Below are 19,795 nucleotides of genomic sequence, written 5' to 3'. Positions count from 1 at the left end.
TTCAGACAATCTCTTATTTAAAGAAGAGCTAAATCAAGTTTAACAAAACGAGAATGGTACCAGCCAATGGCAAATAAAGGCATATGAAGATATAGGCCACCAGCAAGCCAAGTCTATTAGTTTTATATTTCCTTTTCACAACCTTTCACCTTTCCTCTCTTCAACTATTAACTATTATAGGGACAAGTACTTCTGTTTCTTCATATATTCCCTAATGAATCACAAAAAGAGATATATTCAACCAGACCAAAAGGGGTATATACTGGGCAAAACAGTTTTCATAGTGGCTGAACCTTTACAACCCTTTCCTTATATTAGTTCAAAGAAGATGGTGCTCTAACAGTCCTAGGCTTTAGAAGAAATATGTAATTATGCTAATTATACATAGAAAAGTCTATTTCATATATCAGGAGAGAACAGTTATTAGAAAAACTCTAACATCGACCTAACTTACTTTTCTTCAAAAGGGAGACTCTCTAGTATATTTTCCCTGTAAAAGTGAAATCATTTCTATCCAAGCCTAGCCTAGATACTCTTACCAGAAGAGAAGGTGCATCCAAAAGGAGGAACTGGGACTCCTGTTTCTCCGTAAGAAGTGTGCTCATCATTAAAGCTGCATTGATAACCAGTTAGAAGGGACTGTAGAGGGTACTGCGAAGACCACCCTAAAACAAGACAATTCCTTATAGAATTCCAACATAGCATATTTCAGCACTTTTAACAAATGCAGAGGTAAATACAAAAGTACTTCAAAACGTCTGTGGAAAAACAGAACTAAAAGACAATAGGAATCTTTCCATGAATTTTTTGAAGTACCATATTTGTTCTTAAAAGGCTTTATGTATTTAATATAGATCTACTTACTATCTACAGTCCTCTAGAATATAGTTTCTGATATTTTCTTAATGGTTCCTAAGGAAAAAATGAAAGAGCACTCCTAATTTCTGGTGAGGTATAGTTTTAGGCTTACCATCTTAAAGGGAGACTCTCATTAATACATTAATATTGGAAGAAACAAGTGGACTTTGCACATTAAAAAAGATCTTAGACTTTCTTCCATCGAAAAGACAACCACAAAAGCATTACCATTAAAACTGCCATTCCGGGCCGGCCCGGTGGCACACTGGAGAGTGCGCTGCTTGGGAGTGTGGCGGCGCTCCCGCCGAGGGTTCGGATCCCATGTGGAGACCAGTTCCCGCTCACTGGCTGAGCACGGTGCGGGCGCAACACCGAGGGTTGCGATCCCGTTGCCGGTCCCCGGTCCAGTACGGGGGCAACACTGAGGGTCCGAACCCTCGGGCGGGAGCGCCGCCGCGCTTCCCAAGCGGCGCACTTATCCAGTGCACCACCGGGCAGGCCCCATATATATGCATTTCTAAAACTGATCTGCCTGAGAAGGTTAAGGTGCTCCTCTTCATCACTTCCTTTCTTCCACTTTACCAAAGAAAAGCCATTACCATGATCCAATCTTACACCTTGCATTGACCCAAAGTATAAAAACTTCTGGGTATCAATTAAATATTTTTAAATAAAAGCAAAAATCTTCTGAGACCCCAATTAAAAGACAACTGGATAATTCCTTTAATAAAAGCACCATAAACACACCCAAATCCATCTCTTGAAAAGACGTAATTTCAATAAAATTTTACTTTTTGCTTAATAATTATTTATTAAAATTAGCAATCTATATTGTTTTTATCAATTGCATACTACTAATAATTGAAATGATAATTCAATCCAGAAGAAAGTTTTCACACTTGGAGACTTACAATCACAGACAACAGCAACAAATATATTTTTTGACACAGAAGGGTATGATAGGATGATCAGTAAAAGAACTTTTCAAGCATAAAATTACATTAAGATAAATTCCATGGAAGAAAATAAAATGTAACTAAGTTCAAGAGGAAAAAGAATTCACTATGTAGAATGTCTAGCAGTTAAAGAGTTCCTATTTTTTCTTAAGTGGATGATATTATCAAGTTACTATAGTATTTATATTCCATTAGATAATTTTTTAAAAGAGTGATGCAACATTCTTATTTTAAAATGGCAATATTCACAACATGGCTTGCCCCAGGTCACACAATTTAAAATGTCAATATTCACAACATGGCTTGCCCCGGGTCACACAAATACTAAGGAGTGGAGCTGTAATTAAAACTCAGGCAGTTTAACTCCAAAGACAGAAACCACTGTGCAGTACTGCCACTCATGACACAGAGGACAGAGAAGTCACTCAGGCAAGGTCCTAGAAGAAACAGAAAGGACACTTAGAATATAATTACAAAGATTATCTAAGAGGAAAGTAGGAAGGATGGTATAAGCTTTAGATTGGTAGCAGGAAACTGAGAGAATCTCTATTTCAACATCCTTTTCCTACATTTATTCCTTAAATACAAAAGTTGCCTTTTCAGATTCTTTTTGTTTTCCACATGGTTTCAAGGGGAAGGAGGACCTCTGAGTATAGTCGACCTATAAACGAGTGAGATTTCGTATATGTCTTAGGTTAGTCTTGGCAGTTAACTCCCATATCAGAAACTTACCAAAAAGTTTCAGGTTGATGACGCCCAAAGTTAAGCTCAAATATCTTATTGTCAATGTTTTAACATAAGAAACCTAAAGAACGGTAGAAAATAAGTTGGATTTCTACATACTAACATGGGAATATATCCAATTTATATCGTTAAAGTGAAAAACAAAACATTTTTATTCCATTTCTGAAAATAATAGATATTATTTCTGGCACAGAAAAACGTCTGGAATAATATACTTCATTCAGCGTATTCACAGTGATCTTCTCTGGGGGGTGTGGTTATAAGCATCTTTCACTCTGTAAGGTTGAATTTTTGTGACCATGTAGTAATTGGGAGAGGAAAAAAAAAAAAAAGACTTTGAGCCTGCTAGAAGTAGATGTCCTGTCTTCTCTGCTTAACTGAGTTCCGGAACACAGGGTCATTTTCACTCGTGTATCATAGGAAATAGTAGCGCTCACGAAGATTGTACAACAAACAAATGAAATAATCAGCGAATAAAGTCGTGACGATCTCACATAGCTGTTGAGAGAAACACACACACACACACACAAATGCATGCATTTTCAAGTTAACGCGCAATACAGATATAGGCCGTAAGGGGCCTCGGAGGCCAGTTAATTCAACGTCCTTCTGACTTCGGCCTACATTCCGATCTTAAAAGTCCGATTACGATTAAAAGTGTCCTGACGGAATGAAAGTACAGCTTTCTTCAGTAGCGCTTGTGAACACTAATTCACTCTTGCCTGGGAGAACTCGGAGGCTGGAAACCAGAACTGGAGTCGGCCCCGGTGCGGGGTGGTGTGTGCTTCGGAGAGATGAATCCCGCCAGCAACGAGCAGCGGTTAGGGCCGTTACTCACCATTTCTCAGGACGCCGAGCTGGGGCTGGCGGAGCACCGAATTGAAGAGCATCTGGGCCGGAGGAAAAGGCTCAGCTGAGGGAAAAGCCGTGGAAATGCCCCCAAATTAGGCAGGAATGGTATTTTGCTCCCCTCACCTCTGGACTCCTTATTGCCTCCAACTCCCGCCACTGTAAGCCCCGGCCGCCAAACTCCGCGCCAAACTGACGTCACGCTCTCTGATTGGCTGCCGCCGCTGCGTCCGGACGCCTCAGAGTCACTTCCCTCTTTGGATCCCCGCCTCCTTTTCTCCCAGCCGCGGGAACCAAGAGCTACGGAGCTTCCTGAGCGCCTGCGCGGGCGGACGCAGAGGCACGGGCGAACCGCTGAGTGGCCAGGGCGCATGCGTAACACGGTTTGACCGAGCGCGGAGGAAAAATCCGCGAGAAGGTGCGGCAATAGAAGATGGCGGTACTAGGGTAGAGTTTGCAATCTTTCTGACTAGGCTGGTGGAATAACTATCCGGGTCATGGCGTCAAACTCAACTAAGTCTTTCCTGGCAGATGCCGGCTATGGCGAACAAGAACTGGATGCTAACTCTGCCCTTATGGAATTGGACAAAGGTATTCGGGAGAGCGGGATGAGCGGGAGGAACGGTGTGGGGATAAGTGGCGCCACCAGGTGGTGGTAGCCGCAGGAGAGGCCGGGAAGGCGCATGCGCTTAGCTTCATTGGCCAGGGATCTCCTGTCGTTTTGCTGGGACGAAGGTTTGGGCTGCGTGGGGAGATTGCAGGAAAATTGCAGAAAAATTGCAGAATTGCCGGATTGCCGGATTGGATTTGCACCAGCTGACCAAGTAGCGAGTTCTGGTGAGGGGCCAGTTTTGACCACTTGAAGGCACAGCCTCCCGATTTTCCAACCAGTGCAGGTGATTAGTCTCAAAACACGGAACTGAAATTGTGAAATTATTTTTCGGTACGTACGATTGAGACCAGGTCTTCATCAAGAGCGCTGAATAATAATCTTGCACCGACTTTATAGCGAGTCATTTGATTCCGTAGCTCTGTTGCATGCGGTTTACAAGGCAGGTTAAATACGGCCAAGACCATCCGAAAAACATCGCTCTTGCTCATTCCCCGCAGACGAGTTCCATGACTTTTGTTTCTTTACAGGGGGCACCTTGGTGTCGTAGAAGGAGCTTTAGGGTTAGGCAGAGTGGAATTCCAATTCTGCTGGTTTTGTGATCATTGACAAGTCACCTAACTACCTAGGCCCGGTTTATTGTCTGCAAAGTAGGTACAGTATCACTGAGCTGGCAAGATTGCTGTAAATATTAAGTGATATAAGGGTATGCAAAAGAAGCATCTATTAAATGCTGAAGAGATATGCCTTTCCAAATTTGTCAATAAAGAACTCGAATGTAATTATGAAACCTTTGTTTTAGCGAACTTCAAGGATTTTTATTGTATGGGGAAACATTTTGTCAGCTGGTATACTCTTAATTCTTGATTAACCTTGGCCAGTGTATAATGTATCAGAAGTATATTCCTTTAAGTCCACTTTGAGCCTCTTCCCAGTTCTCTGACTTGGATATATCTATTGACTTTGGTGATTCATTTTTTTGTTTTCTTGGGTTTTTTTTTTTAACACATTTTTAATGGGTTGGTCTAGATAAGAGTTTCTTAGACTTTTAAAAAAACTTGTACCTCCATTTGATCCACATGAAAATGTCACAACACCCCAGTGGGATATTCCTTTGGTTGAGTCAGTATTTTTAGTGCATCCCCATCAGCCAAGATGTTGAGGTTTTCTTTCTCTTACCAAAGCTATAGGTCTTTTCTCCTCTAAAATATAAAATTATAATATTAAATGTGTTTTTTAAAACACATAATCTTTTTCTCCCCATTCTGATAAATTCCTTACTTATTCCCCAGTGAGAGTTTCAGGTCCAGATAATATCTAATATCCCCTGCCAGTTCTAAAAACATTTTCTGTCCCCACCTCCCCCCCCAAGACATTTTCTATCACTGTGGTCCAGCTGAGCTTGTACCATGCCAGCAATATGATAGTGGTTGTAAAACAGGGATCAGGATGGAGAACTAAAGAAATGAGAAATTTAGAATTGTTTAATTCCTTAATATGTGCAATTGTAAAAAAAAATCTGACATAATTTTTCCTTCTTAAAGAAAAGTTGAAATGGAAGTATCTCATATCTGTAAGAAATAAATGGATGCCTGTTGAGTGTTTAACCCCACACCAGGCATGAGTCCTGTACAGAAAGTAAGTGATCATGTTCGATCCTCCCAGCAGTGCCCTGGGTGAGTATTTCACAAATGAGTCTTAGACTCAGAAAGATAATTTTTATAAGACAAGAACAAAATTCTTGTTCTTTTTCACCTCAGCATACTATCTTTTGAAGCTGTTAGGAAACTAGGTTATAGAAATAGCCAGTGTCAGTAGAATATATTGTGGTTTAGTATTTTAAATATTGAATCATTTCATCTTTTACCTGTTAAAGAAAGTACTTCTGTTTTTTTGAGCCAAAGGTCATAGAGTCAGAAGGCTACAAGTTCCAACTTTCTTTTAGATCAGGGTTTACCAAAGTGTGCTCCAAGGAATACTATTTGTGAAGTATTTTAATAGGAGTTCCCTCCCCCCACCCCCCACTGAGACACGTGACTTATTTCATTAGTCTTTGTGCTAGGGATACAGCAGTAGTAATGAAACAGAGTAGAGCTCCAGCCCTCATAGAGCTTATGTTTTAACACAGATGAAAGGGATAAACAAATGCAATAAGCATGTATTAAGACAGATAATGATACATATTATTAAGAAAAATGAAACAAGTGAAGGGAACTGGAGAAAACTGGTATAGGATTGAATGGGTTTGTCATTTTATAAAGGACAGTCATGAAGGGCCCCACTGATCAAGTGGAGGAACAAGTGCAGAAGCCCTGAGGCAGAAGCATGGTTTACATGCTATATCTGAAAAAGAGTTATAGGCAGTGAGGATAGAAAAATAACCAGAGGCCAGTTCATGTAGAACAGTGCAAGCCATTGAAAAGACTGACTTTAATTCTGAGTGAGAAATTCATGGAGGATTTTCAGCAGAGGTGTGACAACATCTGATTTACCTTTGATAAGGGTTCAGTGTGTGGCTACAATGTTGAGAATAGACTGAACTGAGAGGGAGGGCCGGGGTGGAAGTAGGGAGACCAGTGAGGAAGCAGTTGTAATAATCCAGGGGAAAGAAAATGAAAATAGTGGCTTGGACCAGGTTGGCAACAATAAAGCTGTGTGAAGTGCTGAGATTCTGTATATATTTTGAAGGTAGAATCAACAAGATTTGCTAATAGATTGGATGAGAATGTATGAGTGAGTGGGCAAGAAAACTTAGAGGTTTTTGGTCTGGGGTACTGGAAGGATGTATTCCATTTATTGAGAGGGTGAAAATCAGTTCAGTTTGGGACATGATAAATTTGAGATGTCTCTTAGACATCCAAATGGAGATGTTGAGTAAGCAGTTACATATAAGATGTAACCCTTGAACTCCATTTTAAGGAAATATCTTGTGGCACTGGTGTCCTTAGAAACAAACTAGGGAAATGCTGCTATCTATAACCTTCTATATATTATAACCTGTTGCACTTTTTTGGAGCCTTTTGAGCAAGTATGGCAATAAACTAATTGTTTCTGATCTCTATAGGAATAAATGAATGCTATTTTGAAGCTGACTCAATTCCATTCCTTAAGTATGTAGTTAGTAACACATGAAAATAATCATTCATATGATTCATTCATTCATTCAACAAATATTTAGTGACCACCTACATTGTGTCAGGCATTGTGCTCAGACTTGAGGCTATATTAGTAATAACACAGTTTTAAGGAGCTCATATGCAAATGTGAGGAGACAGACAGCGCTAGATAATGGCCTTGTTGGTCATGACAAGAATTTGGATTTTACGCAGAATGCTGTGAGAAGACATGAAAGTGCTATGGGAAGACATTGAAAGTTATAAGCTGATAGTCATGCTGACTGAGCTTCTGTGAAGACTGAGCCTATACAAGCAGAGTTAAGTGTTATAGTCAAATAAAACATTTATCTGACACATTTCATAATGTAGGTAATCATTAGTATACACAATTGGCATTATAAAGGACACATCTCACATAAATTAATTAGTGTAACTTTTTCACTAACGTAAATCGGCTGATGGAAAGTTGTCTTGATAATTTGAAAAAACTTAAGTAAGATTCTCCTTCACCCTGGGGGAAGAGGAATCTCTCTCAAATGACATCACTCAGCCTGTCTGCTTTCTGCAGCGAAAGGATGAGGGGAAAGCAATGGGGAAGAGAGTCATGACACTCATTCCCTTTCTTGCATCTGGTGCAATGGGAAGGAAGGAAATGTAGAGCGTGGAGTTGCCACTAGAGATGCTGGTGAACTTAATGCTGTGTGAAAAGCCTAATGGTGTGCTTAATGAAAAATTATGGAATAGACAAATGAAATGAATCGGGGCAACTATTAATACCATCTATTAATGCCATCACCTTACCTGTGTTCCAAAACATCTAAATTCACAGACTGTGAAAAAGACTGCAGATTGCTATTATACTTTCCCTATTGGTATATGATGGAGTTTGGATGTGTTGGCCCCTCCAAAACTCATGTGGAAATTTGATCTCCAATGTGGCAGTGTTGGAAACTGATTGAGTCATGGGGGCGGATCCCTCATCAATGGATTAATGCTCTCCCTGGGGGAAGGGGGAATAATGAGTGAGTTCTCGCTCTATTAGTTTTCGCGAGAGCTCGTTGCTTAAAAAGACCCTGGCACCCTCTCTCTCTCTCTTGCTTCCTCTCTCTTGCTTCCTCTCACCATGTGATCTGCTTGTACCTACTGGCCGCCTGCCACTTTCCGCCATGAGTAGAAGCAGCCTGAGGCCCGTGCCAGATGCAGCTGTCCCAGAATCATAAGCCAAATAAGCCTCTGTCCTTATAAATTACCCAGTCTCAGGTATTTCTGTTATAGCAACACAAAATGGACTGAAACAGTGTATGTAGTTGGTGTTATGATAAACAAATATGAGGCCTTTTAGGAAGTATCTACATAGCCCCTCCTAAAGAGAAAAGACTCAGCAGCCAGGTAAGTGATTCCATGCCATAACTGACTGATTCAGGAGTGGACATGTGACCATATTGAGTCAAATTCTTTCTCTTGAGAATCTCCACTACTAGACCAAACTTAGTCTGACAATGTCGAGAAATTGACCTACAAAATCATTTAGAATTGAGGTTAACTCTTAGCAATTGATAGCCACATAAAAACCAGCATTAGAAAGCACTAATTCTCAAGCCTGGTAGATGATCCCATCATGATCTATGAACTGATCCAGAAACTTAAGGCCCTTCTTCAGTTCTTAATGAAATTCACAGACTCATTTTTATGTATGGCTGAGATCTGCTATCTTGTAACTTACAAAGTGAGTTATTAAATATTCCTAAAAGTTGGTATTCATAAACTAAAATTAATGTGTTTAGGATTCTAAATCAGTATTCTATTGCATACTGTACAATATTGCATACATCTCACCAAGTACATTTACGGACAATTTCTGAAATTTGGGGAAGATGCTTTGTTATTAATGCATCATTAGCTGAGTTAATCATTTCAGTTGATTTCCTATCTGCTTTTCAAATATAAATTAAGGCTTTGCCATTATCAGTTTATTAAGCTGAAGGTTGTTAGGTTATCTTATAATGTGTGGTGAATACTTGTGTTTGTATTTGTAAACACTCCCCCCCACACCTTTTTTTTAATGAATAGACTTTAAGGTGTATATGTGTTATGGCTCAGACTCATGTATGTGTTTGAATCATTCTCATCCTTTAGCTAAAGCAAATGTGTATAACAAATTTTCCTAGATTGCACTTCTATGGTAATCCTTCATTAGTGGTGGTCTCTTTGGTGGATGTTAGTGATGATTGTGGTTGCTTAGCATCTTTTGAACACTTCCTGTTTTTGAAGAATGTCCCACATCGTTAACCCTGTCTCACCAGGGTGAAGCCAAAACTCACTTCCTAGTTTCCCTTGCAAGAGTTCAGGGTCTTATTTAGGCTCTGCCACACACATCTCCTTCAGGCTCTCTTACTTATGAGTTAGAGATGCAAAAAGGAAGTAGTTGAAGAGTACACCTATAGTTCCCTGCCCTGGCAGCAGCAGTGACTGCAGTTTTCCTAACGTATGGTAGCAGCAGCAATGGCTACAATATTCCTAGGTGACAGCAGGGCTAATTGTAGCATCTGGTATTTCCTAGCAACACCAGGTTTCCTCATCTAATCAGTTTGGCAGTGTGATATTAGATGTTCCTAGAAGTTCAGTCTTAAAAATGTTTATTAGGCTTTTAAAGAACTCACTTTCTGCCTAATCAGTCAGAATTAGCTTCTGTTGCTTGTAGCTAACTGCTAATACATTCTACCTGGAAATTTGTGCTTTTTTAAAAACTTGATTAATGTATATCGCAAACCCGAAGTTTACTGTAATTTATGTTATCTCTCCTGAATTTCCTGGAATTTGTCATGTCTCAGAAATCCACCACTCTGGAATCATTAATTCAAATGTCCCATTCTTTAATTTTAATCTATGTCTTTCTAGGTCTTGGTTGCTGCAGATGCATTTTAGCATAACAGTTAGGACCAGAGGCTCTGGAGCCAGATTGCCAGGATTTGAACTGTTGTTTCTTAGGCTAGTTGCTTAACTGTTTCCTGTTTCCTGATCTTTAAAATGTGGAAATAATAGTCCCTAATTTCTGTAGTTATAGAGAGACTTTAATAAATGTAAAGTGCTAAGTAGACTGTCTGGTGCAGAATAAGCATTTAATAATATGTTACTATCATCATTATGATTAAGTGCTATATTGACTACTCTTTATTTTCATTCAAACCTCAGTACATCACCTCTCTACTTTCCCCTACCTGGTTTTACTTCTTTATCCAACTTAGGTTTCATGCTCCCTCATTTGATTAATTTCATTAACCTTCTTATCAGTACTTTTGTTACTGGATGTTAGTTCCAGGTTCTTGGTCAAACAGGAAAGAAGTCTTTTGTGGGACTGAGAGAGCACCCTTATGGCAAAAGGAAAGGAAGAGGGACAGACAGTGGAAACACTCAAACAATGGATATTTATTACAGAGTGAAAGTACATGCAGAAGGGTGCGCAGGCATCCCAAGTGAGGAGCACCCTGGATTCTTAGGGGGAGGGTTTATATGCTGTTCTGGGACAGGGGTGTTTCTCTGTCCTAAGAGGAGGAATATTCAGCTGTGGGGGAGGATCTAGGGTAATTAAGGCCTAATAGGCTGGTGCAAGGTTGCATCAGCTTCCTGTCCTGTGTCCCTGAGTTTCTGAAGTTTTTGGTCACATGCAGTGGGGTCACTTTTCCCCTACCTTTGTCCTTTCAGGTCTAACATCATGGGTGGAAGATTGTATAGCGATCGTCTGCCATTTTGTTCCTCTTAGTGCTCAGGCACTTTGGTTTTTGTAAGCCATAAAGTTCCAGGTGCTGATTAGTAGGGTGGTTAAGCTGTCATTAGCTCATTATGGGTTCACTAACTGCAAGACAGGAGGCAGCTAGTGCTGATCCAGTCTGAATATTTATGAGCAGCCTCCCTGGGGTGTGTCCCTATTCTATCCTGCCTCACTTTAAATTCTCATCCGAGGTTCCATTCTACTGGTGTCCAAATGCAGCCAAAAATTGCTAGAGAAAATCATACAACAGGGTATGTGGCTGTTGTCATGAAAATATCAAACCCAAACCAGCCTTCAACACAGACCTGCCATACTGCAATGTTTCTGTGATACTACTACATTTCTTTGATGAAGACACTACCACCTTCTTCAGTGACATTTCAGATCTTTTAATTTTTAAAAAAAGATAGAAATCCTGGGTCTTATGTGAAATCTCATTTTTAAAACACGATGAATTCAAAACCTTTAGAAACATTGTGCCTGTCAGAGAAGACCATTTTGAAAGCCAGATTCAGTAGCCTACTAGTTTTGTAACTTGGGTATAATCAGTATGGGCAGGGCAATGAAATAAATTACCAAGTGGCAATGGTTAGCTTGAGGATTCAGGTGCCTACTGTCTCAAAGCAGATAAATGGGATGCCTGGGGCTCTGCCCCAGAGATTTGGTAGGTTTGGAGTGGAACCCTAGCATAGGTATTTCTGAAAAGCTTTACAAATGTTTCTGATGCAGAACCAGAGCTGAAAATCACTAGCCTAGCAAAGTGCTCTGCACATTTTAAGTGCAAAATAAATTTCGAATAGTAAATGGTTTTACTGCTCCCAAATGAATTTTGAGAGAATAGGTAATTTACAGACAGCCTATTTTAGTTCCGCCTAGTCTACCTGCATGTTGCCACTGAGTTAAGTACTATTTAACCCCAGACACTGAAAAGGCAAAGAGATCTGTCTCTCTGGTGAGAGAATAAAAAGTAAAATGTAGAAATGGTAATCACATCCTTCTTCCTTAATCTTATCTCTGATCTTAAAGTAGCATTCTTATGATAAATGGTCATATACTCATATATGGTCAGGACATTCTTCCTCAGGTCTGTTGTAGCAAGCAACAGAAATAAAGTGAATAATCCCTCTTAAGACCACGATCTGATTGTGCTGGGCTCCTGTTTTCCAGTGTTTGGCTTATCTGGAGTCTCAATTGGCCTAGAGCAAGCAGGAGTGTACTATACTGTCCCAGCCTAGAATTGTTGCTCAACAATAGACCTTTAAAGCACTTCTCCCTTCTTTCCACCTTAGCTTCTGTCCTCCAAAGCCAGCCTGGCTTCCCACTTCTCTCCTGATGTTCTTACATCAGAAAATAAGCAGGAGATTTACTATTCTTTAGCTCATTTACCCTATGAACCTGTTATAGAGAAATAAGGGTCTACTTTATCTTAGAGGAAAAAAATTTGGCCACATTAGAGAAATCAAAACATTCTCTGGCTGCATTCAAAATTATCTTTCATACATTTTTAAATGAGCATGTTTAAATAAGTCAGTATGGTCTGTGGTTCTCTTTTGCAAGGGAAGGTAAAAACATGATCCTATTCTGCCGAGGTGCCTACCTCAACATGAGCTGCTTCCTCCTTTGCCTTTTTTACCAGGCAAGGTTAATTCATTACAAACAGAACTTTACTATCCTTTGCATCTAACTCAACCACTGCCAGTGTGAAGAGAAGGAAAAAGTCTGATTACTGTGAATTTTCTCAACAATCTCTTCCCCTAGTACACCTACATAAGCACACACATCTGTTCCTTTCTTCCTCTCACTTCCATCCTCAGCCTTGCCCTTCCTCTTCTCCCCTTCCCTTGTGTCCTTCGCTGCCCTGTTTCCCTTGACCACTTTTTTATGTCAGGCCTTTAGAAAAGCCTTTAAGGCTATATGAGCACTGCTTAGTCACATAGAATATACCTCTTGGTACTGTGTGTTTGGTGGGAAGAAGACAGAGCTTCGGTGGCAGTTCTTTTTGTGTCTGTGGTGGGTGAAAGGCAGGAAGAAGGGAGCAGGTTGAAGGAGGGATATATTCTATGTATCTCAGTTAGAAATTTGACTTACCTTTCGCGTAGAAACTTTTATTGTAAGTGGTTATTAGGTCCCAGAGTACTGTGAGTGCTGATAGTGCTATTTTTTCCTATGAGGAAATGTGTTCCAGTACCAGCGTTTACAGAACATCACCCACTAGTAAATTGTAGAAATTGCTTATTCAGTTTTACTTTGTGGTTGTCTTTTGTATTGAAACATTGTGGCAACCAGGAAAAAGTCTTCAGATTTCCTGTCATTTTTTAAGGTAGGGAAGGGTTACTGAACAGATACTCTTGATTGAAACTGAGTAAGGCTAGACCAGTAAACCAAAATGACTCCATTTTCCCTGCAGAGAACTTTGTTACTTTTCTCCCCTCGGTTATGAGACCCACCAGGGCAAATGATTACCCCCCGGCCCACCCTGATAAAACAGACTGAGATAAGAGGGGAACCGATATTCACTGAGTTGCAAAACCCCTCCCCAAGGCTTGTTTACTGTAATTGTAAAAATTAAGTTACAGATTAACCTTAAGACCCCTTTAGGAATTCCCGCATGCATGCACACAAAGCTTCAAGATGACTGCTACAGTGACCTTCCTAGGGTGACGATAATGAACACCATCACCATCTTGAACCTACTGAGCAGGCTTAAGGACCAAATCCCTAAGTGAGCATGCACCCATGACACAACCAGGAAGAACGGAATAGACCACCTCCGTTGACACTGGCCTGTACCCCTTAACTCCTTTCCCTACAAAAGACCCTGAACAGCTCTCTTCGAGAGGCTAGCTTTACTGTAGCTACCCCCTTTATGCATAAGTCTGTCACCTCTTTTAATAAAGCATTGCTTGCCTTACTATTGGGTGCATTGTTCATTTCCATGACCCGAGAGCATAATACGGTACAAGCCAGGAAGTAAGGGGACTCTGGGTGCCAGGAATGGCTCTGGGATTTTCCCCATGTATCACGTGTGCTGCTCTAATATCTGTACCAGCGAAAATTGGAAAGTCCTGGGCACCAGAGGAGATTCTAGCTGCAAGAGGCAAGTAGACACTGGGACTATTTTGCTCTGTAAGACCGGCCCGAAAGTGCGAATCTTACTTGTTGGGAAGGCTCATCTCGCAAAGACCAGGAGACAGAGATTGCTGCAATCAAGCAAGAGGTTTGTATTCCAGCATGCTGGGGTTGCTCCGTCTTCAGGACAGAAGCGGCCCTGAGCTCTTAACACAAGCACTTTTTATACAGTTTGGTAGGCAGACTTTGGCAACAGGATGAGTTGTACACAGCTTATTGGTCATCTGAGGTGACTTTTAAATTCATTGGTGGTACACAGGCGAGAACTGGGGACGTGACCCATCATCTAGTAGTTGGGCCTTTCCTGGAACTGGGTGTACTTCAGGTTCCTGGAATGGCCCACCCTTATAGCCGTTAGGCCCTTCCTGGAAATTCCTTTTCCCCTGGCAATGGAAAGTTCCAAAAAGGTTGGTGGGTTTTTTAGCAATACAAATACTATTTAAACTTAATTAATCTACCTTATCACACAGCAGGCAGTTTTACAGAAGCGAATTGCATATGTTATGAAAGCGGGGGGTTGATTTTATCTCTACAGCTCCCGTGTCTCTGCTCTTGGTAAGTTTCTCCTTGAGCCCCTGGCCTAAATTCTGACAAGACAGTGCTTTATTCTCTTTTATGCTCCCTTTTTCCTTCCCTTTTCTTCTTTATGTTTCTCTAATTTTCTGAGCCCTCTTCTGCTGCTCTGTATGAGCACACCCTGGAGGGCTCCTGCCTATGCTTTGTTTCTCTGATTTAAATCTAGGTGGTATTTTTCTTCTTTGTGCCAACAACAGAGCAGAGAACTGCTTTTGTTAATTACTGTGTCAGTGGAATAGGTTGGCCCTGCCAATTGGGACCAGGATAAACTGGACCCCACTACTCCTCTTTTCTCTTTGTTGTTTGCTTGGTTAGACATTTAGTTGAATACCTGTAATCTGAATAAACCTTCCAATTCTTGCACCAACTTTTGGACTTTCAAGTCATTTGTTTAGTATGAGAAAGCAAGCCAAGCCTGGTCTGTTGGTAGCATTCTGGGATACTTATTTCTTATGTAGATATAATCAGCATTTTATGAATGGTAAAATACTAAAAGAAGGAGGCATTTGGAGCTGATGCTATTAAATCCTTATCAAGTTATTCATTCTTAGTTTTTTTAAAGCATTGAGCATTAACTCTTTTTTGTTTGTTTTTTAAAATCAGATTTATTGAGGTTAATTTGTATATGACAGAATTCACCGAATGTATGCCGTCATGAAACCATGACCACAATGAAGACACAGAACATTTTCTTCACCCTAAAAACTTTTCCTCTGCCCCTTTGCAGTCAGTCATTTTTCTCTAGCCCCTGGCAACCACTAATCTGTTTTTTGTCCCTATAGCTTTGCCTTTCCCAGAATGTCATATAAAATAGAATTATGCAGTAAGTATATAGTCTTATGGGCCTGGCTTCTTTCCCTTGGCAGAATGATTTTGAGATTATTTTACATGGTTAAAATACGGAGATGATCAAAGTATGATTCACAGACCACACGATTTATTGCCATACAATGATTTTTATTCCATCTTCATAATGTTTAAAGAGGAAGAGAATAATGAGAACAAATCTCACAGGAACACACTTAACAGATAAGGTCCATTAATCACATAGTGAGTTGCAATTTCATTTAGGGTCCAGTTATTAAAGTCTCATTGCTCAGTTAGGATGAAAACTGTTCTCTTTGGATGTGAAGTCTCATCAAAATTCGAAGCAGGGCCGGCCCGGTGGCGCACTGCTACAGTGCGCCGCTTGAGAGCGTGGCGGCGCTCCCGCCGAGGGTTCGGATCCCACATACAGACCGGTTCCGCTCACTGGCTGAGCGAGGTGCGGGTGCAGCGCTGAGGGTTGCGATCCGGTTGCCGGTCCCGGTCCGGTACGGGCGCGACACTGAGGGTTGCGATCCGTTGCCGGACACGAAAAAAGACAAAAAAAAAAAAAAAATTCGAAGCATACCTTTCTGTGAAAGGTTCTCTGGAGGGACGATTTGACCAACACAGTTGAGCTCCACTATGACACACATGAAAGGTTCCTTTCGCTGGCAAGCACTACGGGTGTTGGCTGGAAAGGATTTGGAGGGTAGCTTGAAGGCTGGCAGGGAGTAGCCCTGCCGCCTCCTGAGCTCTTAGTCTGTCAAAATCTTGGGTTTGTATATATTCCGGAGTCTAGTAGATGAGGCCAGTAACCCACATGTGGTGTGATAAAGTGTAACCTAACATTGTCGATGGGAGGGGGATTACACTCCATGATCTTCAGAGCAAAACATGTCACTCACATAGCAAACTATGTAAGTGTTGGAATCATTTCAAAGTTTTATAACAGAGATCCACCTATGTTGTTATGTGAATTAGTAATTAGTTCATTTTGTATTGTTGAGTAGTAGTTCATTGTATGGATATATCACAGTGTGTTTATTTACCAGTTGAACATTTGGGTCGTTTCCATTTTGGTGCTATTATGAATAAAAGCTGCTGTAAGCACTTCTGTACAGAGCTTTGTCTGAACATATGTTTTCATTTCACCTGGATAAATATCTAGAAGTAGGATTCCTGAGTGAATAGTATCTGTTTACCTCTATTAAGAAAGGGCCAGAGTGTTTTCCAAAGAACTGTATAGTTTTGCATTCCCACCAGCAGTGTATGAGAGTTATAGTTATTCCATATCTTCGTTATTAGCATTTGATATTGTTGGTCTTTTAAAGTTTTTTGCCATTCTAGCTGATGTGTAATGATATTGCAGTTTTTAATTTGTATTTCTCTGACTAGCAATGTTTGGTGTCTGGTCATATGCTTGTATTTGCCATCATATTTCCTCCCTAATAAAATTTCACTTCAGTTCTTGCCCATTTAGAAAACTGGGTTGTATTACTGAGTTATAACAACTATGAGGAAGTCCTTTATCAAACATGTGTTTTATAAATATTTTCTTTCAGTATGTGGCTTGTCTTTTCATTTTCTTGACAGTATCTTTTGAACAGAAGTTGTTAATTTTGATGGAGTTTAACTCATCACTTTTTTATTTTATGTTTTCTGCTTTAAGTATTCTTTGCCTGACCCAAGTTCATGAAAATTTCCCCTATGTTTTCCTCTACATGGTTTATAATTTTAGCTCTTACATTTAGGTCTGTGGTTCATTTTGAGTTAATTTTTGTATATGGTACACGTTAAAGGTTGAGATTTATTTTTTTTGCTTATTATGGATGTCTAGTTTTTCCAGAATCAGATGTTAAAAAGACTATCCTTTCCACATTGAATTATGTGGGCACCTCTGTTAGAGCATTGATTTGAGGCTTCTTTCCTAACATAAGGATTGAATGTTATAAATGAAGCACTACTCTAGCTGCATTGAACAGATTGTGCTTTCATTTTCGTTCAGTTTAAAACAGTTTTCTAATTATCCTTCTGATTTCTTGTTTTACCTGTGGGTTATTTAGAAGTGTGTTGTTTTGATATTTTTCTCTAATTGATTTCTAGTTTAATTCTGTGTGGTCAGAGAACATAAATTATATGATTTCAATCCTTTTAGATTTGTTGAGATTTATTTTATGACCCTGAATATTCTTAATCAACTCTTAACCTTTTAAAATTGTTTCTTTTTTACTATTATGCACCTAAAAATGGCAGTTTGCCAAGCTACTATTTTACATACCATTCTATGTTTAAAAAGGTAGTGAGTTAAACAGTTTACTTTACCTAATTATTAAGAATGATTAATTTTTGCTTTATTGTGTAATTAGGTTGGAATTTGCTTATTTTTGCCTTGTAGTCACAAATTTGCAAGCTGTTCTCCCCTCTCTGTGCTTCTCATAGGACTCAGATCTGGCAAACTTGGTGAACAGTGTGAAGCAGTTGTTCGCTTTCCCAGACTTTTTCAGAAGTATCCATTCCCTATTCTCATCAATTCTGCTTTCCTAAAGTTAGCTGATGTTTTCAGGGTTGGGTAAGTCTCGTTAAAGTCTCAGTGTCCTAAAGCACTTTGTTCATATTTCTTTGTTTTATGTTGCAATCTTTTTCTTTTTGCCTTTCAGAACTTTCACATGGTTAGTTACCATTTTAGTGAACACACATGACAATGTGTAGCACTTTGGCATTAGATTTAATGATGTCTTAAGCAAAAATGAAGAGTATAATTCAGAGACTTAATCTGTTTGGGGAACAGGGTAAATCAAATTAAGACAGCCTTAATATACTACTGTATATTTCAGAAAAATCAGTGGCTTTGTACAGATTGTTTTGAGAAGTTTCTGATTTAACTTATTTTATAAGAGATGTATGTCTATGAAGTATCTGAAATATATAAGCACTGAATAAAATACCCATTTGCTTTTTTCTCTCCCCACCATTCCCTCTCCATTCTTTCTGCCATTCTGCATGCACTCATGTGCTTATACATACAATAAATAAGACTTGAAGGAGAAAAGAAGTTGTGGAAGTAGCCCAAGAGAGGAGGAGGACCATCTGACGCCCCACCATTCCCTCTCCATTCTTTCTGCCATTCTGCATGCACTCATGTGCTTATACATACAGTAAATAAGACTTGAAGGAGAAAAGAAGTTGTGGAAGTAGCCCAAGAGAGGAGGAGGACCATCTGACGTTCTGGCACCAGTTATAAAGTGATTGAGATTGAGTTCAGTCTCGGGGCTTCTCCTTGTGTCACTGCCATTTTGGTGTCTTGCAGCATGACTTCAGGCATAGCTAACTGCTTATGTTTAGTATCCACCTAAAGTACAAACTTTAGGTACCTCTCATAGTGGTGAGACAAATAATGATAAGATTGAAAAACATTTGCCTGTTTCTAAAATTTAATGTCATTGGTGTTGCCTTGGTCCTAAGTATTACTTTCTGAAGTGACCTAATTTATTTTATCTCTGTTTTTTCTAGAAACAATTTCCTGAGACTATGTGTTCTTAAAGTTACCCAACAAAGTGAGAAGCATTTGGAGAAGATTCTAAATGTGGATGAATTTGTAAAGAGAATTTTCTCTGTGATTCACAGTAATGATCCTGTGGCAAGAGCCATCACACTCCGGTATACTGTGTTGCTAATAATGATTCATCATAGATGGTTTAAGCTGTAATTATGTACAAAAAAGCAATATATTTACTTTTGTCATTTTGGATTTTAAGGATTTGTTTTTGGTATTTTTGACTAAGACTCAATGCAAAAATATGGTAACTATCCCAATCTATAAATTCTTTTCAGTTAACATACATATCACTGTTTTGATTGCAAATTGTTCCCTAACTTGTGTTTGAAACATTTTCTATGTAGGTAGGTGTTCTGATCAAATAACTTGATGGATCTCAGTATAACTCATTCTCAGCTCATTTTGAACTTTTGCCTTTCTGACCTGTTTTCATTGTTTCCTGTCAGTTTTCTATATTCATCTTTGGTTATGTGATCATTTTGTATGTGCTAATTTGTGTTCGAACCCATTGGAGAACACCAGATATAACCACTGTAGTTTCTTTAGCCTTTCCTTTTCTTTCTTGGCATTTTTTAAAAAATATACTTTGTTAGAATTTCATTTTTTACGCCTTATATCTATCTCGAACTGTATTCTCTTTTAGGCTCTGCTGTCTGTGGAACTACGTGTGTTTTGGTCTTTTTTAAATTTTTTGAAATTCACTTCCCTAAATTATAGGTCTCATTTCTGATTTACCCTGACCATACGATTCTCTTTTCAACCAGGAAGTGCAGTAGGTCACTTCTTTTTTTTTTTTTTTTTTTTTTTCTTTTTTTTTTTTTTTTT

At 39.5% G+C, this 19,795-nt stretch overlaps 2 protein-coding genes across 3 annotated transcripts in view; one reads left to right on the top strand and one right to left on the bottom strand.

The window, feature by feature from the left end:
- DTL (denticleless E3 ubiquitin protein ligase homolog (Drosophila)) overlaps nucleotides 1-3,658 on the bottom strand; it is a 56,021-nt gene extending 52,363 nt beyond the window's left edge. The window contains exons 1-2 of one of the 2 annotated variants that reach the window (XM_008587722.1): nucleotides 3,397-3,658; nucleotides 540-665 (exon numbers count right to left, since the gene is read on the bottom strand). In XM_008587722.1, coding sequence (XP_008585944.1) covers nucleotides 540-665; nucleotides 3,397-3,448 — 178 coding nt within the window. In that variant the 5' untranslated portion in view covers nucleotides 3,449-3,658. The remainder of the gene's footprint in view (nucleotides 1-539; nucleotides 666-3,396) is intronic. The other variant, XM_008587723.1, reaches the window with a different exon arrangement.
- A 246-nt stretch (nucleotides 3,659-3,904) lies between these two features.
- The window catches only part of LOC103603232 (integrator complex subunit 7), a gene marked incomplete at its 3' end in the record, with an annotated part of 26,714 nt that continues 10,823 nt past the window's right edge, over nucleotides 3,905-19,795 (top strand). The window contains exons 1-3 of the mRNA XM_008587724.1: nucleotides 3,905-3,998; nucleotides 17,854-17,983; nucleotides 18,925-19,071. Coding sequence (XP_008585946.1) covers nucleotides 3,905-3,998; nucleotides 17,854-17,983; nucleotides 18,925-19,071 — 371 coding nt within the window. The remainder of the gene's footprint in view (nucleotides 3,999-17,853; nucleotides 17,984-18,924; nucleotides 19,072-19,795) is intronic.

The sequence above is a fragment of the Galeopterus variegatus genome, unplaced genomic scaffold (genome assembly GCF_000696425.1).
Source record: "Galeopterus variegatus unplaced genomic scaffold, G_variegatus-3.0.2 Scaffold4512, whole genome shotgun sequence".
In the NCBI taxonomy this organism is placed as follows: domain Eukaryota; kingdom Metazoa; phylum Chordata; class Mammalia; order Dermoptera; family Cynocephalidae; genus Galeopterus; species Galeopterus variegatus.
Note: the sequence above shows the minus strand (reverse complement) of the source record. Positions and strands in the feature narration are given on the sequence as shown.